Raw genomic sequence first — 14769 nt, 5'->3', positions numbered from 1 at the left:
TCCTATTTCTATCATTTCCAGACTGCCTGGATTGCAATGGTGAAGGGTTGGGCGCTTGGTTGTCAAACTGATCTCTGCCTTACCCGTCAAAGAGGGGCTTTTAGGTGAGTTTCCTCCCTTCATCTCAGAGACCGACCGAAGGAACTACCAGAGTAGTGGCATAAGAAAAAATAAACAGGCACATCACTTTTGAGGATGCTTATTCTCATTAGTCTGGACATGTCACACATTCCCACAATGCTCTTAAATCCTGCTGGTGATTGTCCTGGTAAATCGCCCCGAATTCAGATAAAGATTTTCAAGTATCAATCGTCCAAGCATAGTTCCGAATGCCACACCATAGGAGAAAGAAATGATAAATCCGAATCCGAGTAAATAGCTATCAAATAAAAAAGCAGAGGCTCAGTTCAAGAAGAATAGCCGCATTACATTACTCACTTGGAAAAATCGTCCGAGCATTACTAGACAAGGCCAACTGAATATGTATTGATGAAGCCGGAAAGAGCCTAAGAAACTGTAGATACTTGAGGATAAATCGTCCGAGCATAAATCATATATTCCTCAAAGAGGAGTCAGGTTTCGATTACATTGTCATCACTCAAGCTACAGTACTTGTTTATACGAAGTCGGCTGAACATGTCGTCTTGGACGATACTCTCACAAAAACAAAACAAGAAGAAATCATGGCAATCTTTTTATCATGTAACATGCAACCTGCACTACATGATGAAAAACGAGACCAGAGCACAGTGTCTGTCATAGTTGTCTTGCTGAGAGTGAAATCACCCACGCTCTACTACCTACGACCTTTGATGTCTTTCTCTAACACCACCCTTTCAAACAGGCAACGATTTCAACTTAGTCCAGGCGCAGCCGCATCAGAATTGCGTCCCAACATTGTTCCTAAAATCGTCCAAACATCACATCAAGTCGCACCGTGCTATCCAATTAACGCAGTAGTCAAAGGCGACGCTTCTCTCCTGCCTCTTTCCTTTGATGGCATCTATATACCGTAGGACGCTGCAGTTCGAGTATCATCTCGGTCACTAACCCTGAAATTTTCAGTTCTTTTTCAGCAAAGACCTCATTACGCGAGATTGAGATACGCTGCTGCATGGAGCCTACGAGGGTCATAGTAAGAAATACCATCTAACAAGTTGCAGAGTATTCAACATCCCAAGTACAGTTATATGTGCAACTGAAACGCAATGCTATATAACTTCAATCAGAGGTTTATCCTTACTTCCCGGTTGCAAATAGCAACTTATCTTTCCCAGACGCCTTAAACTAAACCCATCATCGACCTCAAAAAAGAGAAACGCATGTAAACGCCAACTTCAAAAAACACCATTTTTAAAAATGGCTAAATCCACCACGAAGGCACGATGTTTCCCCTTTCACAAAAATTCGTTTAGAAACGCTCAAGTCCGGCTACCAACGTCGACTATTACAAAGATTATCAGTATGCATACTTTATAAACAGCATGTAGACCAGGCAAAACTTACTTAAACGCAGAAGCAACCTTGGGCCTTTTAACAGGCGGCTTCTTCTTCTCCATCCTCCTCGCCTTGACCACCCTCTTCTCCACCTCCTTCTCCTCCTCATCAGAGCTCTCAGTTCCAGTAAAACCAAGCAGCATCTTGTCCTGAAACGTCAAAGGGGAGTTACTCCTACTTCTACCCCGATCAGCTTTTTTCCGGGGAGGAGGAGGCGACCGGCTTCTGGTGCGGCTTCTGGCGTTTTCACCACCGCTGCTGCTGTTCCTGCTGCGACTGCGGGTGGCAGACCGGTTGCGCTGGTCGTAACCGTGGGGGCGGTTGGACATTCGCCTGTTGGACTGGGGCTGCCACTCTCTTGGGCTGTCACGGCGGGAGGAGATCTTGTCGAGGGATTGGCCGCTGTGGTAGCCGCTGTCGTTTCTTTTGTTGTAGGGGACGCGGTCGTTGCGGTCACGGTAGGTACTCCCGCGGGGGGTGTCGGAGTGGCGGTCGTCACTGCGACGTTTGGTGGAGGGAAGCTCGACGGCGTTGGGGGACCAAGGGTCGGCGGTTATGTCGGCTGGGGTCGGGGGCGAGGCACTTCGGCGACGCTTTATGCCGCGGTCTCTGTCGCGGTCATCAGGATAACGTGACCAGCGGTCTTGGTTGCTGCTCTGGCCACGACGATCACGATCGCGTGGGGAGTCTTGATGCCTGGGCTGGTGGGGGGGCGAACGGCGGGAGCGGAAGCCGACATCATCGTCTCTAACGGAGCGGTCATCCCGTCTACCTCTTTTGTCTTCAAAGCTGTCATACTCGCTACCGTACCGGCTGTCAACTGGAGCCGGGGCGGGGGAGGCTGGCTGAGGCGGCTCATACTTGGGCGGCAACTTGATCTCAACAGAAGGGGAAAGAGGAGGGGTAGGCTCGTATGTGGAGTACTCAATCCTATTGTCTGGCGGAAACGTCCTCCTCACCATGCCAGGGTAGTGACGAAAGATGGGGTCATTCTTCAGCCTCTCCCACTCCTCCTTGTCCCGCACCGACTTGCAAAAGTCCATCAAGTCATACTCATTGAAGTACTTTGACTTGATGCACGTGGCATTGTAAGCCGGTGGGATGGTGGGATCTTCCGTGAAGTGGAAGGGGAGTGGGATGCCAACGGGGTCGGCGGGCTTTGGGTCCAGGTCTGGGAAGACATGCTTATTGTCCACCACAAAGTCCCACTCATTGGGATCTTTGGGTGGACTTGGCGACCCGGCCCTCCCCCGGCGTTTCTTTTGGCCTTCACGGCCCTCGACTGCTGGCTGCTCCAAAGCTGGGATGTCCTCAGCCGGCACTTGACTGCCATCCGCCAACGAACTTACGACATCTGCGGGCGGGTTGGTCACATCCGCCGACGATCCCGCACCGCCCGCCAACGCCCCATCACCGCCCGTCACCGACTGCCGCCGAACTGGGCTGGCGTCCGGTGACACCTGGTTTTCGTCCGCAGACGCCTGCTGCCGGACTTGCTGGCTATGCGGCCGGTCTCTGCGCTGACCATTTCGGCCTTGGCTGTCATTGCCATTACCATTGCCGTTGTTATTGCGGTTTCCATTTCGGTTTCTATCCCTGTTCCTCCTCCGCCGGTCCTTTCTATCTCGATTGTTGTTCGAGTGCTGGTGTCTGCCATCTGCCTGCTGATGGGCGGGTGGGAACGGAGGAGGAACCCAGCCGGGCGGAGGAGGCGGGGGATATGCCCCCGTGGCAGGGGGAGGGGGGCTGAACCCAGTTGCGTGGGCAGCATAGTATGGGGCGGAAGGTGGTGGAGGCGGGGCTTGACTGCCAAAAGGAGGTTGGGCATATGGCGCAGGTTCTGTAGGCGGACCTGGCTGACCGTACTGCTGAGGAGGATAATTCGGGGCACCGCCATATGGGCCGGCTTGTGGGTGATATGGTGGAACATATTGATGCTGGCCGTAAGGAGGTTGCTGGCCATACTGTTGTGGATACTGTGGAGGAACTGGTGGAATATACTGACCATGCTGCGGTGCCTGCTGTGGTGGCTGCGGTGCTTGATAACCTCCAGCATACTGGGCTGGTGGATATGGTTGCTGCGGCTGGTAAGGATGAGAAGGGGGAGGTCCTGGTGGAGGTGGAGGGGGTTGGTTTGGGGGGCGAGGTGCAACACCAGGGGGCAAACCGGGTGCACCGGCAGAAGACAGACCTGGTGGGCCACTGGGATTGAAGCCGGGAGGACCATTGGGGGTGTAGCCAGGAGGACCAGGTGGAAGACCAGGAGGGCCACCAGAAGTCAAGCCAGGTGGACCAGCAGGAGGCAAGCCGGGAGGAACAGGAGGCATGCCAGCATATCCGGGGACGGGATAGCCTGAAGGCGGTGGGTATCCGCCCATAGCTTGACCGTGATTCGGCGGGGGAGGGTAACGCTCTACGACTGGTCCGCGTCTTTCTTGCGATGAGCTGTTACGCTTGGAACCACCTTGCTCTTGATGTCGCGACTGCCAGCGCTGAATGCCGCTGTGCCAAGAATGTTAGTAAACAAATCGAAGTGGGAAAGGGGTTTGAACGTCTTCCGGATCGAAGGAGTCGAGCTGTGAAGAAAGAAATGGACGACCTACTCCATAATCGGTCTCTGCGGTTCGGGGCAAGCCAACGTCCAATGATCTTTTCCGCAGTTGTAACACTGCTCGTTGGATTTCTTGTCTGGGGATGACTGGCCAGGTGCTGTGGACATGGTGGTGTGATTGGAAAGTCGGGGGAAGAGTCTTGGTTGAGGCAAGTGAAATGAGAACAGTCCAAAAAAGATACCCAACTGCTGGGGTCCAAAAAACCTTCTCAGTAGTCAACAATGGACAATGCCAGGTAGAGCTGCAAGAGAGCACTATTGTTGCCGACAACAATAAAGGGGTCGTGGTGAATAGGGAAGGCGCGTATCGTTCGTCTGATCTCCAATGTAATGAAGGTCGCACAAGGGTAGCGATTCTGCCCGCGATACCGCGATACCGCACCAAGGCGATCTCAAGACTCAACCGGCCTCGACACGACGTGAGATAACGCTTGACGCCTGTTCCTGGCATTCGAATAGGGGGCTTCGGCACTGCTAGGTAGTCCTCAAGTCCACGCGATCCTCCGAAACAACCAAGTCACAGTTCAGGGGTAGTTGAGCCCAGGCGGTTTGGCGACACTCAGTGAGCAGCAGACTCGGCCGCACTTCAATCTCCTCCTCCTTTGATCCCAGCCCGGCCAGACAGCAGCAGCAACATAGAGATGAATAGCAATAGTGAGTGATAATGGTTCTCAGCCTTGTAACATGAGAGCTAAAGATGCAGGGACTCGCGGATGGTCGTTGCGGATGCGGCGTGATCGGACCTGCATGTCAAAATTCAGAGGTTGAACGCTCCTCTCATCGGTAAGCGCTCGGATCTCCTCAGCCGCCACGGTCAGCCCCCGCAGACCGCAGGCCTCACTCATGTCACGTGAGCCGATTTCTGTGGTTCTCATCAAGAGATGCTGTTGAGGCTACTTGAAACCAAGCTCGATACTTCAAGACAATACCTGTCATTGTGAGCAGGTTTTATTGTTGAGTCGATGGTGATGATGGATGAATGGTATTGAGATGGGATGAAACGGTTGATATCGGCAGCCATACGGCAGGTGCAAAGAGCAGCAAAGGAGCAGTTTCAGATGCCATTGTCCACATTGTTCCTCTATCAACCTTGAAGTTGGACAAGCTCATCTTGATATTCAGATACGGGAAGTAGTTTGTAAATGTCTATAACTCAACAACTCCTCAAGCACCCTGGGCAACAGGCTGCGAGGAGGAAAACAACAAAAACAGTAAAATAAGGAAATGCCCAGCGCAGCACCACCCCGCGTCCAAGACTCGATATGAACGGCGGCTTTCAACAAGACCAGCGAGAGGGAGGACCTTGTAGTGATCCGAGGTGCTGAAGGTGTCAGAGGGGGGCGGGGGAGACACACGCAAGCAAGAGCTGAAGAGTTGGAGACGTCAACAGCCAGAGAGCACAACCTCAACAGCTAAAATGGCCGCAACGTAGAGAAAGAGACAAGAAAATGAGAAGTGCAGCAATGAATGCTGTCCGTGAGTGGTTTTGACGTTCAGAATTCGAGAGCCAAGGAGAACGGAATCCGACTCAGCGTAGTGAGAATTTCCAGCGACGGTTTGCTGATTGAATTCGCTGGACGGCGATGCCCTGCCAGTCGGTCAGCGGCCGCAGCGACGGCGAGAAAGAGGAGGATGAATGAAGAAGAGATTGGCGGCAGCGGTGCGGGTGGGAAGACGTGCCCTTTTGAAAGAAACACTTCCCAGGCGCCAGGTGGGGCAGCTGTGAGAGATGCACGTGTTGCTGGTGGGTGAGAGTTTGGCGGGGGGTGGTCCGTGAACGAGGCTCTGAAACCTGGAACCGTTGGCCAATCTTATCGCCGAGGATTCCCCGGTCCACCGACAAATGATGATGCTTGGTTCAGGCAGTGAATTGCTGCGCGCCAGTTACCAAGTAGGTGGGTGAATCGAGAAAAAAAGACAAGACCACGACCACGATTACCGCCTCCTACAACGACGCCATGATGATGCTTTAGGTCCTCGACACCTCATCTCTACGCCCCACGATAGTCCTATGTTCCGACAGCACCAATAGACGGAGTATTTCGATTATTCTGGATCTTTTCCCCCTCCATATGTGACTGCTCCGTCTCTTTCGAATATGTTGGTTCGCGCATTTCCAATAATCTCCGTTGACATCGCTCGAGTTGGGAGACATCGCCGCTATTGCGGTCCCTGATCCTCTTTTTCCTCTCTACTGCTAGGCGCCACCATTCCTTTACGATTCAACGACGCTCCTTTATCTTTTCGAGCAAAAAATGCCAGGCCTCCCTTGTAAGTCGCTCCCCCATACCACACACACGTCATGCCCGCATCCAGGCAAGCAAGCAGTTCGCAACCCAGCCCCTGGTCATCGCAGCGCAAACCAGCAGCTTCCTGCCCCGCCATGCCCTGCCCCTTCAACAACCACCACTGACCGTCGAGTCTTGCAGCCTCCGTCGACCTCGACGAATGTATCGCCCGTCTTTACAAGAAGGAACTCCTCGCCGAGTCGGTCATCGAGGCGATATGCGCCAAAACAAAAGAGCTCCTCATGAGGGAGTCTAATGTTGTCCATGTCAAAGCCCCAGTAACCGTCGTCGGCGATATCCACGGCCAGTTCTACGACCTGATTGAGATCTTCCGCATCGGAGGTTTCTGTCCCGACACCAACTATCTATTTCTAGGTGACTATGTCGACCGCGGCATGTTCTCAGTCGAGACCATCTCGCTGCTCGTATGCCTCAAGCTGCGCTACCCCAACCGGCTGCACCTTATCAGGGGCAACCACGAGTCTCGAGGCGTAACACAGTCTTATGGGTTCTACACGGAATGCTCGAGGAAATACGGCAACGCCAACGTCTGGCACCATTTCACGGACATGTTTGACTACTTGACGTTGAGTGTGGTGATTGACGACAGGATATTCTGCGTACATGGTGGTTAGTTTGAACCCCGTTGCCTTTCCTTTCATCCTTCTCATCCCTGACAAATCCTCTTCTTGGCAGGCCTCTCCCCATCAATCCACTCCATCGACCAAATCAAGATCATAGACCGCTTCCGCGAGATTCCCCACGAAGGCCCCATGGCCGATCTCGTCTGGTCCGATCCCGACCCCGAGCGCGACGAGTTCTCCCTGTCACCCCGCGGCGCAGGCTACACATTTGGGTCACAAGTCGTGAAGAAGTTTCTCGAAGTCAACAAGATGGAACACATCCTCCGCGCCCATCAGCTGTGCCAGGAGGGATATCAGACGCTGTTTGACAACCAGCTGTCAACGGTGTGGAGCGCCCCAAATTACTGTTACCGCTGTGGAAACATGGCGAGTGTGCTGGAAGTGGGGGAGAACGGAGAGAGGGTGTTCAACGTTTTCGAAGCCGCGCCCGAGAATGACCAGGTCAAGGACATGCAGATGGGGCAGGATAAGATGGGGGAGCAGGGGCAGTTGCCGGATTACTTCTTATAAGGGTGAGGTTGGGAAACTAGAACTAGAAGTGCTGCCAAGGGAAGGCATGTGAAAACCACAGCGTTGGCGCAGGGGAGTAGAGCGAGAGAAGGTGCCCATATTTTCGCTTTTGATTTTGGATCTCGGGGATGTATCAGGCACGCCTCAAGCAGGCCCAGCTGGGACAAGAGAAAGGGGTTATTTGTAGGATGTCATGCACCAAGTTGCATCATCCTCAAACTGTTGGGCAGGGGCAATAATAGGGCATGTTCCTGTATTTGTTTTGAAGAATAGCGCATGACATACCTATAGAGGGAGACGAATGATACCAAATGAATGAGGAGTTATTTACTCGAAGAGATTTCCTCCAAAAGACACTTTGGTACTCCGTGGTAGAGATGGTTTTGTGGTTCACTCTCATTGTAGTACTAGTCGCAGATGCATGGTGTGGTGACCATGACTGCTGCATGCTAGAACCTATCTTGTTGTGAGAGAATGTCTTGAATCCCCAGTCTCATTAACTTGTGAAGTTGCTCCAAAACATAACAAGCCATGTCATGTTGTGGGAGGCTATGTTCTACTGAGGCTCGCATGCTTAGTTGCTCTCTCTCTCTCAGCTCCCATGCTTATCGTCCTCTCTCTCGGCTCTCATGCTTAGTCGTCGCCAAGATCAAGGTTCACCGGCTGACTGCATGTCAACGGCAACGGGGGGTTCGTTTACATTCGGAAAAGGGGCCCCCTCAGATGTTTGTTGACTTTCGCATAGGGGCTCACAACCAATGTTCAAGTAGACATACAAAAAAAAAAAAAAGACGAGAAGCGCAGACTCGGCATTTGATGTGTATTTGAGAAGGGACTCTGCTCGCAGAGCCCCAGAAGCAAGTGTGTGAGAGAAGGTATTGTCCACGCTATACAATTCGCAATCCCCAAATCGTTCCTACCCTTCCATCTTCCATCAAAAGCAAGAACAACCCAGATTGCACGACTTGCTGCCCCGCACTATTCTTCCTTCGACATTTCCCTTTTTGGTTCCAAATCTAAGCCCTCGTGCCTGCCTCTAGCAAGAAAAAAAAGTGAATCGCGCCTGAGGATCCGAGTCGCAAGGTGGTGATTGGGGTCGCTGAAGCTCCAAGTCGTTCGTTTCTTTTCCTCGCTTTCAACAGCTCAATCCAGTGGTCGTGAGAAGTAATGTTGTCGGTGACGCGATGTTTACCAGTCCTTAGCAATCTCAAAGGCCCAATCGAACTTGAGATGGGTCTTCTTGTCGTCGTCAACAAAACTAGAGGCAACATGGTATGTGCCTCTGACGAGCATGCCGCTTGGGGCCGTCTCTTCTTGGACTGTTGAGCTGGTTGGTCAGTATCGTGCTTCACCCCTTTCACAAAAAAAAAAAAGAAAACAAATTGTACGCACACTTCTTTGTGTAGAAGGGCTGCTTGTCGGTGTTGGGAGCATAAGAGCCCTGTTGTTGCTTTGTTAGCAAAACTGCAATTGCGTGGTGGCATACATCAAGAAGAAACTTACAATCATTTCGTCAGACTTGCCAACACCAGGGATCGTAATACCCTTGCGCTTGATAACCTGAACGTAATGGAGACCGCTGAGGATCTCATGCTGAACCTTGAACTGGGCGCTCATGGTGAAGGTGACGCCCTCCTTGATCTTGAATGGTGTCTTCTTGAGGCTGTCAACACTGCCGGGGGCCGAGAGGTCGATGACAACCGGGGGACGACCAGGAGACTCCATGGTAAGAGACTGAATGATGCAGACACGAGGGTCGTTGGGGTCGGAGAGGTTATTCCCGCCAGTCAGACCAAGAGAAGCCTTGTAGCGCTGGAGAGACTCATCGCCCTCGTCTGAGTGGGTTTGGTTAGCGTTGGCCAGACAGAAGACAGCAGAGGCAGTGTTTTTGGCACGCTTCAAGGCGCTGCCGATGGGACTCGTCTGCTCATCCAGAGCATCGTGATGGGGGTATGGAGACGGAAGACGGCGGGAGGGTGTTCGAATCAAGCCCGGGTCCGGGGCTTTGGCACCACTCAAAGCGCGACCACGGCCATTGGCATCTGTCTTCTCCTCCGAGTTCTCCTGGAACGTGACTTTATTTCCAGAAGACATGTTGATCTCAGTTGGACTCGGGGGCGGGAGAAAAATAGGTGTTGTGGGTTTTGAGAGAGAAAGAGAGAAAATGCTGAAGTGGATGGTGTGGTGAGGCCGCGGGAGGTAGGGAAGAATGCAGTTGGTGGTGTTGAGAAGGGTAAGACAGCTTCCGAGTGTCGAAAGCCTCAGGCAGGGCCAGCCAGACGAGTCGTTGCAGAGAACAATAGCCAGCCAGCAGTGAATAACGGTTTTCGACGGAACAACCGGGGCTCTCGACGAGTGAACAGCACCTGCTCCGGCAGCGTTCCCGGCAGCTTGACGGGGCATTGAGCTCGACTCCCGGGATGCTCCAAGTTTAACCCTAGCAAAAGCACTTATATCTTGCTCCCGCCCCATTTCCGTCTCTATTCCATTATCACGATAACAAGCCTTCCACCGAGGTGCAATGCTCATCCAGCACTTGCTGAAATACCCCAACCCGCCGCAACCCCCTCGCCCAAGCTCTCACTCGCGTCCTTTTATATATATCACTCCTGATGCAAAACCCACTGGGCAGTCGTTTACTTACCCATCTTTTGGTACTCAGCCAAGCTCTGCTTAGGCTGGGAGAGCTTGTAGCCCGAGTTGTTCTCGGGCAGGAGATCCTCTTCGTGGCCAGACATGATGATAAAGTAAAGTTACGGTGAGCGTTGTGATGTGGGGATTGGGCACGTCGGTTCGACTTTGACTCGTGGTGGCAGGCGCAGACGGCGTCGTTCAGTCTAGTAATTAGGGGCGGGTGTCGTTGAGTTAAGGTAGGTAAAACTACTTGTAAGGGAACCAGAACACCGGGGAAGGGGGCTGAGGATGATGATGGGAGCTTATTTATTTGGGCTGGGCCTGATGGAGCAAGGTGGATGAGGGGTGGTTGATGGAGGGGTTCCTCAGGCAATCCTTTCTTTGGCTGGCCAGTGAGACCAAGCCGCCCCTTGGTGGGGTCTTTGAGACCGCAAGCATCTGGCCCTGAATCATGCAGCTCTGCAGCATTGGAACCGTCGCAACTTCTGGAACAAATAGCCTGACGAGGGGCCGGACCTCATCAGAGGCCCCAACTGTTTTGATGGGGGCTCTGTTCTACCGACGTGGTTGGCCAGCACCAGCATGCCCAATTGGCCCAACTGAGGGCTTTGACATCGAGACTGAGGGGTCAGGCCGAGCAGCGCCGCCCAGAGGTGAGGCCACTTGCTACTATATATGTTATCCCGACCACACGCTTATTATTTAGCTGAAGGACCCGAGAAGAACATCCATATCTTCGACGGTCGTCCCCAACGGTCGATCTATCTGACCGGAAACGACGCGGGCGGCCGTGTTACAGATACAACCGACACTAACACTCTGGGAAGCCGTTTGGCGGAGATGCTGTTAGTTCCACTTAATACGTCGGCTGCTGCCGTCACCCCTTGTCGACGTCGACATGCCAAGGTGCCAGGACGGGAGCGGCCATCCAGCTTTCGAGCTCGGTACAGCTCTAGGTATTCAACAGTTTAAAGATATCATAACTAAGCCATGACTCTTGTCCACGAAGCTCTTTGTTGTCCATCTTCACTTTTCTCACCCAGCACTCAGAATTAACAAGCCTTCCATCAACAGTCAATAAATACGGGACATTGAAGGTTCCGAGGAGAGCCCAGCCAAGACTGCCACCCAAGCTGCATCCCAAGCTGCACACCGCTCCTTTTGTTCTTCTGCGTCCATCGCAAAGACGTTTGGGGATCTGGCTTTTTGATTGTACAAGAGCACGGAAGAAACGATTATCCGGTCGCGAACTTGACAGCACCGACGACTTCCATTTTCTCCGGGTCCAAATAGGGGCTCGAAGGTCCGTGCAGCATGGAACAGATTCGGCAACGTCGTTGAAGGGCTCAAGGGTCACCCGCAAGACCGGATTCAAAGACAACGTGAAAACTTCCCCAGATTTTATGGAGCAAGGGAGACTGCATACAACGCATGTAGGTAGGTGTTGGCGAGCGCCTGCCGCGAGGATCAGCCGCAAGGGGACGGCAGCCTCATGAGGGGTTGTCAGTAACGGGGAGAGGGGAGTTGATGGCGTGTACAACCATCATGTCCCACTTCCGGAAGAAACAGCGTGGGAGCTTGAGGGAGATGTCGTTTCTGGCCTGAAAACGATGCCTTCTTCGCAACTTGGAAGGTTGCAATTCGTTGACAGTTCGGGCTCCCCACGGAACCACGGCGCGTGTGTGTGGACGCCCCCATGTCGGTTCCCCTCACGCTGGCTGCAATCCAGAGCCAATCAAAACCTCCGATCAACGGCCCATTCTGGCCCTTCCCGTGACCTCGATGACTTCCAAAGTGGTAGGTGGTCCGTGCCATCAACACGCTAAACCCTTCCCCATGGGTCCAGTCGCGTTGTTGGGGGTGTTGAGCTTAAGGAGATCCCGGGGCCCCGGCCACTTTTCTCCCAATCTGTCGCTTGCCCAAAGAGAGAGGTTTAACAGATTGCGCCTGGGGAAATCGTCAACTGCACCGAGCACTTTGTCAACCTGTCAATCCTATCCTGTCGCACCATCTTTGTATGCTGCGCCGAAGCATTGGACCGCATCTTTTTTCTGCTGTTTATTACCCAGATATCCCGGGCCCTGTAGCTACCTAGGCTCTGGATTGATCCCAACAAAGCTCGTTGCCTTGTGGACGACTGATTTCCCACGAAGGCCCCTGCGGCTGCGCGCAAAAGATTTCGCTTGTTGCGCACTTCGATCCCACATCAAACTTTCATCCCAATACATCTCGTTGCGAATCACGAACATACACAAAACGGAACCATTTCTGAAGGGCTCAAGCTCCCCAAGACGCACACTCGCAGCAGACAAAATGGCCACACACCGTCACCTGCCTCAGCGCTACAATCAGTTCATGATTGATGATGTCCCACCGCGTATGACCCGCTTTTCCCTACTGCACAATCGCAGTGAACAGAAACTCACCTCGGATCACTAGATAACGAACTGGTTTCCCGTCGCCGGCTAGGCCGGACAAGATTGTCCCCAAAGGTGGCTGCGTTCACCCATAACGACGCCAACGATCCCCTTCTCGATGACACGTTCGACTACGCGCATCTGCGCGCCCCACTTCCCAAGGGGATCGTATCGCCAATCTGGGGGCTCAACAAGTCATCGCCGAGCAGCTACTTTCTCATGCGCCGCAGTCGCGATGGCTTTGTGTCTGCCACCGGGATGTTCAAGGCGAGCTTCCCGTATGCGAACCTAGAAGAGGAGGAGGCAGAGCGCAGATACATCAAATCGCAGCCGACTACGAGTGCCAACGAGACTGCCGGCAATGTGTGGATCCCGCCCCAGCAGGCTCTTGATCTTGCCGTTGAGTACAAGATTCTCCCGTGGATTCGCGCACTCCTTGATCCGTCGGAAATTGCCGTCAACCCGTCGTCTGAGGGGCCAAAAGCCCCGCCCGCCTTCCATGGACTCACCCAATATCCTCTCCCACCCCCGACTCCCTCCCGCTTGCGTCGCAGCAGTCGCTCGGCCAGCCCGGCGAAGACGGCGCCACCCTCCACCAGGCGCCCTATTGCGACCCCCAGGAGAAGAAGGGCTGGATCGAAGCCCCCTGTCCCTAGTGTAGTTGAATCCCAGCCTGCCGACTCCCAGGCAACTCTTGTGAACGGTGGTGGCGGCGATGACGAGATATTCCAGACCACCAGTGTTTCTGCCCCAGTTACAACCGTGGCCAAGGTTGAGGAGGTCAAGGAGGGCGAGGTGAAGGTTGAGGCTGTCGAGCAAGACTCCGGCGCTGTCCTGAATACGACCGAGGAGCCCAAGATCAAGGTTCATGTTGATCAGGATGTCAAGGTGGATGCCGATGGCGAAGAGGTCAAGCACACCAAGGTTGACGTCGAGGTTCCCATTTTCGGTGGCAAGCTTCCCTCTTCGGAGGAGGCTGCCAAGATGGTCGCTGAGGCCCGGGCTATGGTGGAGGCTGCCACCAAAGCGGTTGATAACGAGGCTGCTGTCGAGCCTACCAAGTCGAAGCGCAAGGCCGACGACATCGCTGAGGATGAAGATGACCAGGACGAAGACGCTCCAGAGTCTCGTCAAGCGAAGAAGGTCAAGACCGAGGCGGAAATTAGAAAGCAGAAGATCCGCAGAAGGGCCTTCTTCGGTGTCACAGCCACAGTTGCCGTGGGTGCTATTGGGTGAGTTTTGGGTTGATATGATTGCTCCGAGTGATGCTAGCTAACACGTTTTTGCAGTGCTCTTCTTCCAATGATCACCCCTTATATTGCCAATGCTCTATAGGATCCTCCCTTGTTGCTCTTTTTCAAGTTTTTTTCTCTGTCCAAAATTCGGTTGTCTGGATGAGGTGGGCCTCATATCTTCGTTGGCTGAGGATGTGGTCTGTTCGGAGTCGGAGGATCTATCACATTAGCTATTGGGGTCTTGGAGTTTTCCGGAGGATCAGTCAAGGATATGTGGAAGGTGAGGCTTTCCCTGACATTTTCTCACATTTGGTTCCGTTCTTTGTTTCTTTGCACATACATACCCCTTCGCGGCCTCTGCCGTCTTCCAACACGGTCGATTAAATAGGGATGGGAGGGAGGAGGGACAATCGTTTAGTTGGGCCTGGCAGTATCGTCTCGTAGGATCCTTTTGGAGACAGGAAATCGATACAACCGTACTCATACACCCATTGTAATTGAAGGCATTTTTTTTCACTGCGATGTATGGAGTACTTGACTGTGAGCTTCACAAAGTGAGATTCTTATTGCACTACCCTACGGCAGTATCTCTCATACCTACTATATAGTTTTTGCAGTCAACTTTGTAAAGCTTGCTCGAAATTTCGAACTCATCCCATGTGCCCATACCCATGATCAGTTGTCTGCCCACATCTTATCCACCTACCACTCCAGAGCGGAGATACTCGGCGCCGATGCAGCGCTTGGGCCAGCCTTTGCTTATCGCAAAATTGTGCACACAAAACGCCAAAATTCTCGGTTGACCTTTTCCACTCTACAAACACACCACGCAACGATCGCGAGGACGTTGAGTCCAACAAACTCAATCTCAATGCACTGATTTCATGTGGTGCGGATGCCGAGACGGCGCGTGCCGTTTCCGCTCCACAGATC

At 53.1% G+C, this 14769-nt stretch overlaps 4 protein-coding genes across 4 annotated transcripts; 2 read left to right on the top strand and 2 right to left on the bottom strand.

Moving 5' to 3' along the window:
* Positions 1-1091: 1091 nt before the first annotated feature.
* QC762_608680 (uncharacterized protein) lies at positions 1092-6217 on the bottom strand. The gene is made up of 3 exons (XM_062892544.1): positions 4101-6217; positions 1507-3999; positions 1092-1444 (listed from the first exon to the last, which is right to left on the bottom strand). The coding sequence occupies exons 1-3, from the start codon at positions 4214-4216 to the stop codon at positions 1432-1434; spliced, it is 2622 nt and encodes an 873-aa protein (XP_062741133.1). The 5' UTR covers positions 4217-6217; the 3' UTR covers positions 1092-1431.
* Positions 5199-7915, top strand: PPG1 (putative serine/threonine protein phosphatase). Its single transcript, XM_062892543.1, has 3 exons — positions 5199-6379; positions 6538-7026; positions 7093-7915. Exons 1-3 carry the CDS (start codon positions 6364-6366, stop codon positions 7548-7550), a joined length of 963 nt encoding a protein of 320 aa, XP_062741132.1. The 5' UTR covers positions 5199-6363; the 3' UTR covers positions 7551-7915.
* A 379-nt stretch (positions 7916-8294) lies between these two features.
* RDI1 (rho GDP dissociation inhibitor) lies at positions 8295-10664 on the bottom strand. Its single transcript, XM_062892542.1, has 3 exons — positions 9054-10664; positions 8943-8991; positions 8295-8869 (listed from the first exon to the last, which is right to left on the bottom strand). The coding sequence occupies exons 1-3, from the start codon at positions 10077-10079 to the stop codon at positions 8739-8741; spliced, it is 1206 nt and encodes a 401-aa protein (XP_062741131.1). The 5' UTR covers positions 10080-10664; the 3' UTR covers positions 8295-8738.
* A 24-nt stretch (positions 10665-10688) lies between these two features.
* On the top strand, positions 10689-13936 carry QC762_608650 (uncharacterized protein; the record flags this gene model as incomplete). Its single annotated transcript, XM_062892541.1, has 3 exons — positions 10689-12561; positions 12624-13833; positions 13891-13936. Exons 1-3 carry the CDS (start codon positions 11967-11969, stop codon positions 13934-13936), a joined length of 1851 nt encoding a protein of 616 aa, XP_062741130.1. The 5' UTR covers positions 10689-11966.
* Between the last annotated feature and the right edge of the window lie 833 nt (positions 13937-14769).

Source organism: Podospora pseudocomata, chromosome 6, assembly GCF_035222375.1.
Source record: "Podospora pseudocomata strain CBS 415.72m chromosome 6, whole genome shotgun sequence".
NCBI lineage: Eukaryota > Fungi > Ascomycota > Sordariomycetes > Sordariales > Podosporaceae > Podospora > Podospora pseudocomata.
The sequence above is the reverse complement of the archived record's forward strand: the minus strand, read 5'-3'. Positions and strand labels throughout refer to the sequence as shown.